General features: G+C 37.9%; 1 protein-coding gene across 1 annotated transcript in view; it reads left to right on the top strand.

Moving 5' to 3' along the window:
• The window catches only part of Dgkk (diacylglycerol kinase kappa), a 134,282-nt gene that overhangs the window by 102,041 nt on the left and 15,873 nt on the right, over positions 1-16,368 (top strand). The window contains exons 13-17 of the mRNA XM_010606296.1: positions 10,549-10,640; positions 11,546-11,645; positions 12,578-12,806; positions 14,222-14,329; positions 15,185-15,281. Of these exons, the coding sequence (XP_010604598.1) occupies positions 10,549-10,640; positions 11,546-11,645; positions 12,578-12,806; positions 14,222-14,329; positions 15,185-15,281 (626 nt within the window). The remainder of the gene's footprint in view (positions 1-10,548; positions 10,641-11,545; positions 11,646-12,577; positions 12,807-14,221; positions 14,330-15,184; positions 15,282-16,368) is intronic.

Raw genomic sequence — 16,368 nt, 5'->3', positions numbered from 1 at the left:
GGGGAGGAGGGGGTGAAGGGAGGGCAGGGACAAGGGGAAAAAATGAGAACCAAGACCTATTATGTAAAGGTACAGAATCCCAATGATGAATGTAACTGTATTGTATACCTAGATTGTACCAATAAACTCAATAAAAGAAAAAAAAAGAAGAACCAAATAAACACACGAAATTACAAAAGAAAAAACATAACCCATGTTGCTAAACAAATGAAGAAACATACAAAAACTTAAACCAATAAGATGTCTTAAAGGAACACAGAATAGATATTCCAATGAGACACTGCATGTGTGATTCCCAAGTAGCTTCTTTTCAAGGGAGTCTGAGCACTCATGCCCCAATAATACATCTGATTTTTCCACTGCCATACTGAAGTTACCTCAGACTCGGGACCTCTTTCTGCCATGTTACAGGAATTCTTGCAGTCTGGTTGTTTCTGGTTCTTGGTTTAGGAACTCTTTTTTCCCCCAGTAAGTTTATTGGTACATTTAAAGCAAACAATACAGTTACATTCATCATTGGGATCTTGCACCTTTACATGATATGTCTTGGTTCTTGTTTTTCTCCATACCCCTGCCCTCCCTTCAGCCCCTTCACCCTTCCCTATTTACAAAAGGATTAGGAACTCTTGCTGTCCCTCTCCCTGGATATGATGGTGGGTTTAGAAAAGACATTCACTGGCACTCAGCTGTCCACTAAATCAGGACTATTCCTATTGAATCAATTCAACTATGGCAGTAACAGGCTAACCATTGCAGTGAAATCTACCAGGGCTAGTTGAGAAATAACATACCATATGACCCTGTTTTGAGTCGCGCTTTATCCTCCAGAAGAAATCCACATTTACAGTGTGAGCATTATAGCAATCCAAGTCTTGGCTCACCATTAATGTGCACTAAATGTGATGGCTGTGTCTCCCCTACTGGTTAAAAATAACATTCAGCAGTAATTTTATACAACCTGCTATCTACAGACCACAGGGTAGGGGATCAGGTAATGCCAGAGAGGGGAAGAGAACAGAAATACAATAAAAGGGGAAAATTTTTTAAGTGCTTTGCTCTGTGGTGTGGGAAGAAAGAAATAGAAGGGGGACAAAGGATCCTATTGATGTTAAGCATATGTTATTATATATTTAGAAAGGGATAACTGGGAAAATTTTGTACAACATTGGTAGTGATAAATGGGGATGATGAAAGATTCTGTGATTGATGTAAAATTTGGAGAGAAAGTTTAAGGGAAACAATTGAAAATATGGAGAGAAGAGAAAAGTAACATTGAGAATAAATAAAACACAAGAGAAAGAGTTCAGGTGAAGAAATATAAGTAAAATAGGAGGGGATATATATGAACGGAGAAGAATTCCTTTAACCTTTATAAACTATGTTGGGGGAAGAAAAATAAGAATAGGCAAAGCATAGATACACAAACACTCCCCAAAAAAGAGAATAGTGTAAAATAATGTGATGAAAGTATTGGGGCCATGCATAGAAGAAGAAAAACAACAAAAAGTGAAAAGCAAAGAAATTAATAAAAAATTTAAAAGTACAATAAAAATTTTAAATGAAAAATAATATAAGCAGGTAAAGAATAGTAGAAGAACAATTTCAATTGTTTTGGATACATGGCTCTTTTTCTCCGGCTCCTGCTAAGAAGCAGAGCTCAGGGTAAGGTGTATCTTTGTTCACACTGGAAGTCTAAGGTAGCAGTCTGTACCCAAAATAGTGCTGGATATAGAGGTCTGCTAACAATGTGAACAAGGGGCCAATATGAGCTTCCAATCCTGTGTGGCTCCAGCTAAAACTAGGGGTGTACCATCTAGCCCCTGCCTCTCAGTGGGATTCCCCACAGTGTGCTCTCCAACTGCTCTGTGCAACTCAGGCACCGAGAGTTACTCACCCACCATTGACTGCAGGGTAGAGACTGCTGTACCCAGTGTGCTTGGAATACCCCATGTAAACCCCCAGTTGCCAGGAGCCGGGTGTCTGGTGTCAGACAGAGACTCTGTTGGGTCTAGAACTGGAGGAGGGTAGTAAAAGCTCAGTGTTAGCTCAAGGAACCCTGGGGTGCTGAGTACAGGCTCAAACTGGACCTGTGTTAATTCTGTGTGCCAGATGAATGTATCCATTTGCTTGAGATAAACAGCAGGCTCCCAGAGGTGACTCAAATGTGCTCAGAGCCCAGTATGGAAAACTCTCAACACAGGTAGCAGTCATTTGTTTATCTGCGCAGGGTCTGAGAATGAATAGGTGATTTGGGGGAGGGAGCCGCTCCGTTGTCACTCACCCCTAGTGTGTGGCAGGCTGTAATATCCTCTCTTTGGAGAAGGGACAATGACGTGAGGGGCTGTATACCTCAATCCTAACTGGTGTGGCTTGACTCTGCTGCACTATTTGGATCCCGCCAGATATTGGGAAACTTCTCAGAATAGCAGCTTTGCCTCTTAAATTTCTATGCATATATTTTGTTAGATCTACAAATCTCTTCTTTCAAATTGATTTTTTTTGTATTGGGATATATGCCCTCACTTTCCTCCAGTTACTTGTGTTTTTAGTTGATTTTGTCTGAGTCTTCCTGATGTGACTCCTCCTCTACTCAGCCATGTTGAAAATAGCTCATTTTTAAAATCAGGACTTTTATTATTGAGGGGGCTAGTTTTTTGAGTTTTTTATATATTCCAGATATTAGTCCTCTGAGGAATACCTGGAATTTTTTTTCGCATTCTGTAGGTCATTTGTTCATTCTGCTGGTTGTTTCCTTTGCTGTGCAGAAGCTTTTTAATTTGATATATCATTTGTTGGTTTTGGGTGTTATTTCTTGCACATTTGAGGATCTGCTCATATAGTTCTTGCCTACGCCTATGGGGTTCAAGAGTTTTACTTATATTATCATTCAGCAGATTCAGTGTTTCTGTTTTTATAGCTAGATTTTCTATCCATACTGATTTGATTTCAGAACAGGATGAGAGATATGGGTATAGCTCCATTCTTCTACATATGGATAATCAGTTTGTCCCATACCATTCATTAAAAATGCTATGTTTTCCAATATATATTTTGGCTCCATTGTCAGAACTCAGCTAGATGAAGGTGAATGAGATGGTTTTCTCATTCTCAATTCTATTTCTCTGACCTACACATCTGTTTTGTGCCAATAGCATGCTGGCGTTTTGTGTTTTGTTTTTTTAATCATCGTAGCTTTGTAATATAACTGGAAGTCCAGGGTTGTGGTTGTGGTGCTTCCTCCTTTGCTCTTATTGCTCAGGATTGCTTTGGCTCTTCTGGGTCTCTTCCATATAAATTTTAGGATCCAAATTGACAATGTGAAATAGGAAGAAAAGGTCTAAAGGTGTAGGGAAAGTGGGAAGGGTAGGGGAAAGATAGTAAGGGAAAGGAAAAATATGAGAAAATGAAAAAATGGAAACAAAGTCTTTGTAAATAGAAAAGGGTGGAGGGGATGAAGGTAAGGCAGGGATAAGGGGAAAAATGATACCCAAGACCTGTCATATAAAGTTACAAGATCCCAATGATGAATGTAACTGTACTGTATACCTAAAATGTACCAATAAACTCAATGAGAGATAAATAAATAAATAAATTTTAGGATCTTTTTTGTAGTCCTTGAAAAAATGCCACTGGTATTTTTAATTTCAATTGCATTATATCTATATATGTTTCTTGGTAATATGGCCATTTTGACAATAGTTGTTTTGAGGCCAGGGATTTAGCTCAGTGGTTCCAGTACCTGCCTCACAAGCACAAGGACCCGAATCCAATCCCTGGTACTGGAAAAAAAATAGTCATTTTGCCTGTCCAAGAACAGTGGATGTATTTCTATTTTCTGTTGTCCTCTTTGAATAGTTTTTTCCAGAATATTATTTTGTTGTTGTTGTTGTTGTAGATGTCTTTTACTTCCTTGCTTAGGTTAATTCCTAGGTTTTTAATATTTGTGAAGCTACTATGAATGGGAATTTTTTGCTGATTTCTTTATCAATGAGTTCATTGATGATGCACAGGAACACTACTGATTTTTGTGTGTTAGTTTTGTATCCTGCCAGATTGCTGAATTTACTTATTAGTTCTAAGAGTCTTTGAGTGCAGTTTTATGGCTCTTCTATGTAAAGGAGCGTGTCCTCTGCAAATAATAGTTTGGCCTCTTCCTTTCCTTAGATTATTTTTTTCTCTTGCTTGGTTGCTCTGGCTGAAATTGTGACTCTTATTTGAACAGGAGAGGTAAGAGTGGATATCTTTGTCTTGTTCCTATTTTAAAAGGAAATGTTTTCGGATTTATCACATTTAGTATTATAGAGTAAGTGGGTTCTTCTATACCTATTTCTGTCAGGGTTTGTTTGTAACATAAATGGATGTTATATTTTGTCAAAGGCTTTTCTGTGTCTATTGAGATAGATGATCATGTGATTTTTGTCTTTGATTCTGTTCATGTATTATGTTCATTGATTTGTGCATGTTGAAGCAACCTTGCAGCCCTGAGAAAAAGCCAACTTGGTCATGCTGTATGATCTTTTCAATGACTGGTTGCAGTTTGTTTGCCAGTATCTTGTTGAGAATTTCTGCATCTGTACTCATTAAGATGGTTGGCCTATAGTTTTCTTTTTTTGCTAAATCTTTGTATGGTTTTGGTGTTAAGGTAATGCTAGCTTTCATGAATGAGTTTGGCAATGCTCCTTCCCTTTATTTGAATGCAACATTTTGGGGCATATTGGCATTACATCTTCCCGGAAGTTCTTGTACAATTCTGTAGTGAACTCATCAGGTCCAGGGATTTATTTAGTTGTTAGGCTTTTTATTACTACAGTGGTACCTCTGTTTGTGAAATGAACTTGTTACACAGTCCTGGAAATGAACACATCCCTGTTCATGTGGGAAAGATGGCTGTTTGACACCCAATGCAAAATTTGCAAACAAAAACAAAATTTTGAAAAACACTTCTCTTTACAAACCTAATTGTTCACAAACAAAAGTGTTTGTGAACGGAAATACTACTGTACCTCTATACCTCTGTGTCGTTTTCTGGTTTGGGGCTGTTCATGGTTTTTATATCTTCTTGGTTCAATTTTAGTAATTCATATGTGTCTAGGAATTTCTCCATTTCATCTATGTTCTCCGGTTTACTTGAATATAAATTTTCAAAATTGTTTTTTATACTCCTATGAATTTTGGTAGTGCCTACTGTTATTTACCCTTTTCCTTTTAATTACATTGATATGGGTTTTTCTTTCCTTCTTTTGGTAGATTTGGTTAAGTGTTTAGCAATCTTTTTGGGTTTATTTGTTTGTTTGTTTGTTTTGGTATCGGGAATGGAACTCAGGTCCTTGCCCTTGCTAGGCAGGTGGCAGCACCACTGAGCTAAATCCCCAGCCCAAGTGTTTATCAATCTTGTTTATCCTTTCAAAGGATCTTTGATGTATTGATCTTTTGTAATGTTTTTAGTCCCAATTTCATTCATTTCTGCTCTGATCGTTATAATTTCTTTTCTTCTACTAGTTTTGAAGTTAGATTGTTACTGTTTATCTAGGATCTTGAGGGGTATAGTTAAGTTATTTATTTGAGATAGCACTATTCTTTTTATTGGGAATTTGTACCTTTACATGATTTATCATGGTTCTTATTTTTTCCCCATTCCCTTGCCCTCCTTTCAACTCCTCCACTCCTCCCTAATTACAAAGACTTTGTTTCAGTTTTTTTCCTTTTCTCATATTTATTCCTTTCCCTTCTTTCCTTTCCTCTAACAATCACACTTCCCCTTCCCCTTCCCCTTTGGACATTTTCTTCCTATTTCACATTATCTATTATACATTTAAATCTTTATTTGCACTTTCAGTTTCTCACACCAGATAAACTATTTGGTATTTACACATGTGTGTCCTATTTATTTCTCTTAAGAGTATAGCCACTATGTGCATCCATTTAGCTATAAATTGCCATAGGTTTTTGTATGTTGTGCTTTGTCATTTAATTCTCAAATCTTTTCTAATTTTTCCCTAATTTCTTCTGTGATCTATTGATTACTAATGCATTTTTAACCTCCATGGTTTTGCATAGTTTCTGTAGTTTCTTTTGTTACTGATTTTTTGCTTCATTCTGCTGTGATCCTGTATTATGCAGGTGATTGTTTCAATTATTTTCTATTTATGTAAGCATGCTTTATGACCTAAAATATGGTTTATTTTGGAAAAAGTTCTGTGTTCTACTGAAGAAAATGTGTATTCTGTTGCTGAGGGATGAAACACTCTGTAGATATCTGATAATTCCACTTGTCTAAAGGTGAGGTTTAACTCTGATATTTTTTTGTTGCTTGTTTTCCTAGTTGACCTGTTTTTGTAAAAGTAGGGTATTGAATTCCCCCACTATTTTAGTATATTTGCTGCTGAAGTGAGCACAATTCCCCCTCTATGATTGGATTGGTGTCTATCTGCCCTTTTATGTCCAGTAGTTGTATTTTTATCATGTTGAGTGCACACCATTTGTTGCATATGTAATTGTTATATCTTCCTTTTGAATTTTTCTCTTTTCCAGTAGTAGTTTCCAGTAGTGGCCATCTTTGCCTCTTCTGATAAGTTCTGGCATAAAATCTGTTGTGCCTGAAAATTAGTAGTTACTCTTGCTTTCTTTTGGGCTTCAGTTGCATGGACTATCACCTTCCACCCTTTAACTTTCAGTCTATATGCTTCCTTTGGAATGAGGTGTTTCTCTTATAGGCAACATATGGTTTGATTTTGGGTTTTTTAAAATCTAATCTGTGTCTTCTGATTAGGGAGTTAGGGCCATTGACATTGAGTTATTATTGTAAGGTATTTATTGAATTCTCTCATTACATTATTTTTTAAGAGCTGATTTCTTTATTTTTTCCCTTTACTCTCTCAGTAAGATATGTACTTTCCTTTGGGCTCTGCGGTGCTAGTGGCCTCTCTGTCTCTGTCTAGGATTTCCTTAAGTGTTTTCAGCAGTGCAGATTTGATGGTCATATATCTTTATGGTTTCTTTTGTCATGAAAAGTCTTAACTTCTATCAATTTTCAAGGCTAACTCTGTAGGTTTTAGAAGCCTGGGCTGATTTTTTTTGAGGGTTTGAAAAACTTTACTCCAAGCTCCCCTGTCCTTTAAAGTTTGTGCTGATAAATTCAGTTATTTGGGTAAGTTTGCCTTAATAGGTTACTTTATGTTATCTAACAGATTTAGTATTCTTTTTGTTGAATTTATGAAACTTAATGCTGATATGTTGTGAAAAGATTCTTTTCTGGTCATGGCTAGTTGGAGTTCTATGAACCTCTTGTACTAAAATACTGAATTCTTCCACACATTTGGAATTGTTTTTATTTTAGTGAATGTTTTTATACTTTTTGATTCATCTTCTAATTTTCTTTTATTCTTATAATTCTAAGGCTATTTTTTTCAGTTATATAGCAGCTCTTGAATCCGGATTCCATAGTGACTTCTTGTTTTAAGGGTGTCACTGGGTACATGATCTACTTCATCATCTTTGTCTTCAAGTTCTGACACTCTGTCCTCACATTGGTCAAATCTCCTAACCCATGCTTTCTGCAGAATTTTTCATATCCTGAATTTCTTCTTAATTTTTTCATAATTTCTAGTTTTTTACCAAAATTTTCATTCATGTATTATATTGTCTTAACTCAGCTTTTTGTTTCTTCTTTAGGCTCACTGAATATTTTATTAATTAAATCATTTGTTTATTTCAATCTTCTTTACACTTGCTAAACATCTTATAAATTTAAATGTTTGTTTCTTCTTTGAGTCTCCTCAAACATTTTAACCATTTGTCTTATAAGTTATTTGCCTTAACTTCCTCTACTCCAGTGCCTATATGATTAGTTTTGTGGGAGTAAAGGGGTTTTAGGCGCATCTTCTTGCCTTGCTTTCTCTTATTTCTGTTGTTTTGTGCTGCAGGTTGAAGATCAGTTTAGGGTAGATAAACTCTGTCACTACTGTGTAGTTCTTTTTGGTCAGATTCTGTCCCCCTTTGCTGTGTTCTTGGAGTTGACCATGTTTTCAACCTACTCAACATAATATTTGAGGGTCTATAATACGAGAAAATGAAAAAATGGAAATAAAATATTTGTAAATAGGAAAGGGAGGAGGGGGTGAAGGGAGGGCAGGGGTAAGGGGAAAAATGAGAACCAAGACCTGTCATGTAAAGGTACAAGGTCCCAATGATGAATGTAACTGTATTGTATACCTAAAATGTACCAATAAACTTAATGAGAAAAAAACAGAAAAGAAATTAGCAATGATAATAGGGTCAAAGACAAACCAGGAATTAACATACCATAAGAACCAATAAAAGCTTGAACTATAGCTGGGCATGGTGGCACATGTCTATAATTCCAACACTCTATGTTGCTGAGGCAGGAGAATTATAAGTTCAAGCCCAACCTTGGCAACTTAGTGACTAAGCAAGACCATGTTTCAAAATAAAAATAATTTTAAAAGTGTTGAGAATGTACTTCAGTGTGAAGGCTTTGGGTTAAATCTCCAGTACCATAAGAAAGCTATAACTGTTCTACCCTTAATAATAGAAAAAGAAATCTACAATTATAATACAGACACACACAGACAAACCAAATATTGACAAACAGTAAATATCTATAACAACCACCATACCACAGTTAACAATAAAAAATAAATCAGCAATAATAGTATAAATTAAATAGCTAAAAATTAATAAATCTTAATAGTAGTAGTAAGTAGTAATAGCAATAAAAACAGATTGGAGAGAGCAAAAGATGAAAAAAGTAAAACTTGCAAAAGAAAAGAAATTTGAGAATTGTTAGATAAAAAGAGCTGAAAACCAGGACCAGACCAGGGCCATATGAAGCCTTTATTATGGGGAGGATCTACTGGGCTTTCTCCAAACAAAGGAGAGAAAGCAATATGGCCTAGACGGAAGGCTTCTTATAGGAACTTGGGTGGGACTTGTAGGAGCTGGGGTGGGGTTGAGTGCTGTAGCAGTATGGAATTGGAGGAGTCTGTGACATTACTAGTTGCTAGGGAGATAGCAAGTATCAGGTTGCTCTTTTGATGGGAAGAGGGGCATTTTGGGAAAAAGAAGGTTGTCCTTTTGATGGAAGAAGCCGTATTCTAAATGGGAAACAGGGCATTATGGGAAGGCTGTTGTTTTATGTAGCAGCCATCTCAAGGCAAGGAAAATCTAACAAGAATGAGGAGGAGAGAAAAGTAAAATTTAAAAGTCTAATTAAACAATAAAGAAAATAAATAGAATTAAGTAATATAACCAAAAAATCAAGAAAAAGAAGAGAAAATAAGTTTTTTAGAAAAGAGAAAAACAAGGAAACAAACAAAACCCTTAAAAAACTATGAAAAACAAATGAGTCCAAAAATTTTCTCTACATTGAGGTGTTTGTGTGAGTGACTTTATTCCAGGGCCTGTGGTATTTGAACACACCATATATGGAGAAGAACAGTGAGTCACAACTAGGGCCTATTGGATCTCTATACCCACTTTTTGCAATGTGAGTGCTGAATCCCGCCCCAGCTTTCCCAATGAGCAGGATCAGTCAGTAGTGTGTCGTTTGCCTCAGAGTTGTATTCACTCCTGAAGCTTTTGGTGTTAATGCCCTTCTGTGCCCCTGAGCCATGCTATCCCCAGCTAGCTTTGCAGCCTGTGGGCTTGTGAAGTGCCTGCATTTACTCCTAAGGCTCCTCTGTCCATACACACCAAGACGTGGCAGATGTCCAAGCTGAAGCATTTCCCTGGTCACATTAGCAGATATGGAAAGTGAACAGACCACTGAGTTCTGTCCTGGAAATAAGCAATTAAGGGGGCCAAGCAGTCCACCTAACAGCACTTTCAGACCTCACCTACAACCAGCCAGGCTTCTCATCACAGGAGGTAGGACCACTGTGTCCTCCACAGCCTGAGTTCACTGCTGCTTAAGCTTCTCAGGGTGTCCATGTCTAGCCTTCCCCTCTCCACAGCTGTGTCCTATGGCCATCTCCCACCCAGTCACTGCAATAAAGTGACCCCAGAAATCTTGAAGTATGGTTTTTCTGTGACTTCTGATTCCCATAGTAGCTCAGTCTTAAACAATGAACTGTTCTCAAAATGGCTTGTGATTATATCACTCTCCAATAAAGCAGGCACTGCAGAACACCATGCAGGAGTCACTTTCAGAGTTTAAAATCACACTATACAGTATTTGCAGTTTTCAGTAACTGTGGGCTTTTCATGGGGCTAGTGCGGTGGTCCATTGTGTATATCGTGGGGGCTGCAAACACTCTCTGAGCTTACGTTGAGTTTGGGGAAACTAGTTCCTAAGAATTCTTTGATTCTGATTAATTCCAAAGAGGCAGTTGAGTTTCTGGTAAAGAGTCAGGCAGAAATAATTCGTGTGTGTTTGTGGGGGAGGATGGGTAGCATTCTAAAAGCAATGAGAAAGCTAGAAGGGCTTTTAACCCTTATTTACTATGAAAATTTCCAAACATACAGGGAAGTTGAAATGATGGTAAGTCATAGTGCTAAGATCCTGGGACTGAGCACTCCTTTTTCCCCTAGACTGCTGCCATCCAGCACTTAGAATCTGCAACCACTGAGCTGAACAAAATCCTGAAAGCCAAGTACCCTACAGAGATGATCATTGCAACCAGGTGAGTCTTCCTCTGGCTCTCATCCTTTAGGATATTTTTGCCCCCTCTCAGGCTATTTTCAGGTCAGATATGGGTTCAGTTTAATAACCTGACATGTTGAGGCCAAGTAGTGTATTTGTTTATCTTTCCAAATCAGATTTCTCCCAAATGAAACCTCCAAATTTCCTGGATGGAAATTTTAGTAAAGAAAGATGAGATTGAGGTGAGGCTGAGGCCTCTTGCTGCAGCTGCTCACAAAAAAAATCAATTAAAAAATAAAGCTAGATATTTGGAAGAAAGGTTACAGAAGGAAACCACAAGATTCCAGATCATCCAACAACACAGAAACTCTGCTTTCCATCTTTGACACTGGAAAAGGTCTCTGTAATACATACCTGTAACTTCTAACAACCTAAGCAACACAAACTGCTTCTAAATATGTGGTCGTTTATTCCTCCTGGGACTGACTCCCTGGGTGGATTCTGAACAGTCTACTAAGCTCTCCTTTGAGAAACATCCTCCAGAGAGGAGTTCTTCTGATGTCATTATGTTTTTATTTCATTAGTGGAGCCCTTGAACCACAACTGATTGGCCCAGGATGCAAAGCTGACCTAAATTGAACCAAGTAACTCACTTTTATGGACTTTCATAATTAAGACTAAGATGTACTGGTCATCCTATTTTAGACGCTTCACTTGGGAAGCCGTATGAAACTGTACTGATGGTGGGATGGTTCGTGTCACCATACGTACAGGAAAAAAAAAAAGAGGCAGAGATCATAAAGAGAAGGACAGTGAAGAAGATAGAAAAAATCAGGAAAGAGAGACAGAGAAAGAAGACGCTAAGAGACTGATGACATTAGAAGAGAAAAGGATTCTAGACCTCAGTGATCATGTCATATCATACCATCTGTCTCACCTCTCCAGATTCCTGTGCTCAGCAGTAGAAGACTTCATGGTTGATACTGTGAAGGCCTGGACTCATATAAAACAGAGCAATACAGCAGTAGAGTCTGTGATTTTGAAAGTAAGTTTCTTTCTCTTTCGTATTATACTCTTTAATAGAGTCAGGGTCCCCTGCTCAATAAAAGAAAATGTATCTCTCACAGGGAAATTATAAAATAATAGTAAAGAGGAGTCAGCTGGTAAGCCTTCTTGATGGGAACAGTACAACCTCATCACCTTATATCTTTTGCTAAATGAAAAATGGCTTTATTTATGCAAGCACATGTGCTATGTACCTAAGCATATACCAAACATCTACCCACAATTACATACACCAGAACATGCCTGAAAATACGTATATAACAATACACACTAGAAACATGCCCACATTCACCTCTATGACAATAGCTAACACTTATGCCATTTATTCTGTGCCAGAGACTTTTGTAAGTGTTTTTAACATATTAATTTATTTAACCCTCACAATTGTCCTAAAATATAGAGGAACAAAGAGAAATAGATTGCCTCACATCACAAGCTACTAAGTGATAGAACTTAGAATCAAAGCCACAAATCATGCAGCAGATGTATGTCCTCAAACATGCACACCCATATAAAGGCAGACAAGAATATCCATACAGAGATACATCCACTGCCATGGGAGCATTCCCATGAAAATTACAATCCAGAAATGTATGTTTTTCTTCAAGTTTGCCATGTTACAAATCATTACACATCACAAGAAAGACTTGAAAACGTACATTGTTGCCTGAGGCCACTCCGAAACAAATGATATGTGTTTTTTTTCTTTCAAACCCTTTGGCCTTCTCATCACATCTATCCAAGTACTTCTTTCTCCCATGTACTTCACCTCTTCACATATGGCTTTCTGTGCTCAGTACCTCTGGCTAACTACTACCCTTTCCATCCCTCCTCGTATTATCCCAACTCCTGACTCTGTCCTGTTAAGCACTGGTCCCTCATAACAATGTCCATCTCCTTTCTCCCCTACAGAGTGACTTAATGTATGATAAGCTCAGTGCTGTGATTGATATCCTGGCTGAGGAGGCAGCGGCTACCTCAGTTGAGAGAAGTGCTACAGTGCATACAGACAGTGGCAAGGCAGATGGAAAGCCCTTCAAAACTCAAATAGACCACGTAGCCAAGAGCAAGTCGGAGCTGGCCACAAAGGCCCAGAATCTCCAGAAGTCCTTGAAACTCATTATATTCCAGGTTGAACAAGGTAAGAGGAAGAGGGTTGTGGTGACAGAGATAGAGGAAAGGGAAGGTTCCAAGTGATGTTTGACCTGTCTCCCTCACTGTGAGCTCACTGCCAAAATAAGACTAGTTTCTATATTCATGTTGCACCCAAAACTCCAAGGCACTCAACATTTGTTATCATTTTTGGAACTAACACTCATCTTAAACAATTACAGGTGGTTAAGTGCATGGCTCAAAGCTCTGTCAGTCTCCACCCAGTCATGGAATTTTTCCCGCCTATTCTTATTTCTTTTTGACTACCAAGCCTGTGACTATTTTAAAAGATGTTGTTCATCTCTGCATATCTTGTACGATATTCATCAGGCATAAGGGCCCTGAGAGTGGTCCTGGTGGCTCTGACATTGATGGTCATTGCCCATAGTTCACAAAAATCCCCAAGTTTTTGACTCAGTATGAAAACTCTTTCAAATCCTCCTTTTAACACAGCATTTTGTGGACTACTCCACAATGCTTCTGTGAAAAGAAGATAAAAAATGGTGTAAGGCCATTCTAGCTCATTCTAATTGAGCTATTTGAATTCAGCATAAAAAACCATGTAGCAAGGAAGTCTCTTTGCCAGCCTTTGACTTATAACCATGGTACCATCTTCTGCCTTAATACCTTTAGTTATATCTTCAGCCATGTTTCCAGGAATGAAAAGAAATCTCCCTTTTGCATTGTGGAAAGTTAAATGGCTTGTTTACATCTATTTCTATAATTAGCTCCCAAATAGGAAAGCACAGATTCATCTAATAGAGCCATAACTCTGTCACAACGCACCTTCATTCTGCTCCATTAATAAATATGTTAGATTTAGAGGCGTAGCTTGGGGCTTTGGGAAAGGAAAGGCTCCATAGTTCAATAGGGATTAAATCCATGAGCTTTGGACAGGCTGAGCATTTGAGCAACAGCATGTAAGTTGGTGAAAAGATGACTTCTCCAATGTCCCGGGTATGGATGAGACATTTGAGTGAAAGAGTAGTATTTTCCTAGAGGCCTCAGTCTAGCAAAAATTATGTGAATAAATGAAGTAACAGAATGGAGGTAGAGCATGGAAATAGTCCCACCCTTCTCCATCCTATCCCTGGCCCAAGCTCCTACTCACAACCACATGTATTAAGTGTCAAAAACAAAAAAAAAGGTAGTGAAACAGAAGGTTCAGGGATGGATGTGTAAAGACATGGAAACAACACTGTAAGGAAGCTGAGAGTACAAAAAGCATCACAGAGGAGAGGTTATGGTCAAATGAGAGTCTCCATTGCCTATCCCCATGCTGACTGGCATTCAGTTAACAAAACAGATGCTCAATAAATGTAAAAAATCTTTCTTCTCCTCTTCTTTCCCTCTCACCTTCTCTCCCCCCTCCTTCCCATCCTCCCTTCTACTTTTTCTCCATAGTTCTGGATGAGGAAAGCAGACAGACAATATCAGTTAAGAACTTTACGTCATCTTTCTTCCTGGGAGATAATGATTCAGAGGATTCTAACCAGATGAGTCCAAGACACCGTAAGGATCTTTCTCTTCCCTCTTCTCCTATTCTAGCCTTCATCAGTATCAACTGGTTCCCCAAAGATAAATATGTGGAAAGAAAGTGTGGCATTTATATACCATGGAGTACTAGCTGCTGTAAAGAAGGATAGACTTGAGTCATTTGTAGAAAAATGGATGTATCTTGAGACAGTAATTTTAAGTGAAACAAATCACACAAGCTTAAATATTGCATGATTTCTCTTACATGAGAGACACAAAATGTAAAGAAAGATCAAAATAAATGATAGAGAATAGGAAAAGGGAGATAGATCTTTTGCAAAAGGGAAGGAGACCAAGAGATGGTGGGAGGGGGAAAGATGGGGAGTGGAAGGGGATGAAAAGAGAATTAAGGTGTGTTATCTACATGTACCAACTCCCATGAGGATTCTAATCGTTATGTACTGAAAACATGTACTAATGAAAAAGTAAAAATTAAAAAGAAAAAATGTGCTTTGTCATGCATCTTCCTTCAGCCATAATCTTACTCTGTACTAGACAGTCTTCCCTTTTCCCAAAAAATCTCACACTATCAGATCTCATGCCAATGTCCAAAGTAATGATTCCATTATGCACTTGAAAAGGCTTGCCTGAAGAAACCCATTTTGAAACAGTTTTTACTGCCAATAGCAAGCAGCCCAGCCTTTCTATTCTCTCAGTGAAGTCTGTATTCACTTACGAAGAGCCCTATTTGGAATGACAATCCTAAATATTATTTAAGAGAAAGTTGAGTTTGACTCACCCCCCAGTAGAGGAAATGAGGTCAAGTACAAGTGGGAGAAAAGGCTTTGTGTGTGTGTATATATGATATCAACGTGACGTCTTTGGGTCTAGGTTCTCGCCGTGCCACTTTGTCTTCTATATCTTCTCTCAAAAGTGAAGACCTAGATAACCTTAACTTGGAATATTTATATTTTACACCTGAAATGATGTAAGTATTTAACCTTATTATCTTTTTTACTAGTGTATAGTTATACTGATTGAGTACTTTCATTTTGGCAGATTTGTACATGCATATAACATCACTGGCTCGCTTTCATCCCATTACCTACCCCCTTGCACCTCTCTCTCCCTGCTCTCTGGTTCTTCTTTGCGCTTCTTCCTGTCTCTGGTTAAGAGCACAGTTTCAGGCTAGCCAGAGGAAAATCGTGACTCTACTTACTAGTTGTTTGACATACACAGTGACAACCAACTAGAACCTTAGTTTCCTCACATGTAATGAAAGGAATTATACAACCAGCCACATAAGGTTTTTGCGTCTACTGAGTTTATATACAAAAAAAAAAATACTTGCATTGAGCAGTGCTTGCAACCCATAGTTAAATGTTATGTGTTTGCAGTTACTATCATTAGTATACACACTTGACAAATGTGAGCCATTGTTATTTCAGAAGATGTGTGTTTCCACTGTTGCTTTTAACCATAAGTGGTTGAAAATACTGAAAATCAGTTTCTCTAACTGATGTTAAGAAAATCAGTCTGGACATCGTTTAGAGAAACTCCAATTTCTGGACTGTAGCTGAGGGAGGAAATCCTATGGGAGTTATGTAAGTTCAGTTTAGTAATAAATGAAAAAGTTATCTACTATTAAATAGTTAAACTGTACCCATTTTCAACTTCTAAAAGAAAGGCACAACTAGCAACTATTTACGCTTTCTTTCTTATTCCTGTCTTCAACCCCCACCCCAAGTCCCTTCCATGTCACCACTGGCTTAAATTCAGGTCTGACTTTTCATAAATCTACCTACTGTGTTTTCATCATTAGTGTGCTGACGGGTGGTTAATAACCAGAATTGGGGGGGGGAGCAATTTATTCCTAGTGTAAGCCCTCCAACCATGACCTATTTTAAGCTACTGCTGTAGTGTCATTGAATGTATAGTTGGGAACAGATATGCATAATCAATTTATAGGAGCTAGTACAAACCAGATCTAGCACACTACCAGTTTTGATGCTGACACCTCTCAATGGATACAGGAGACTAAAAAGATTTCTCTCTCTCTCTCTCTCTGCATATAT

Source organism: Fukomys damarensis, unplaced genomic scaffold (genome assembly GCF_012274545.1).
Source record: "Fukomys damarensis isolate Sample0158 unplaced genomic scaffold, DMR_v1.0_HiC HiC_scaffold_39, whole genome shotgun sequence".
Taxonomy (NCBI): Eukaryota; Metazoa; Chordata; class Mammalia; order Rodentia; family Bathyergidae; genus Fukomys; species Fukomys damarensis.
The sequence above is the reverse complement of the archived record's forward strand: the minus strand, read 5'-3'. Positions and strand labels throughout refer to the sequence as shown.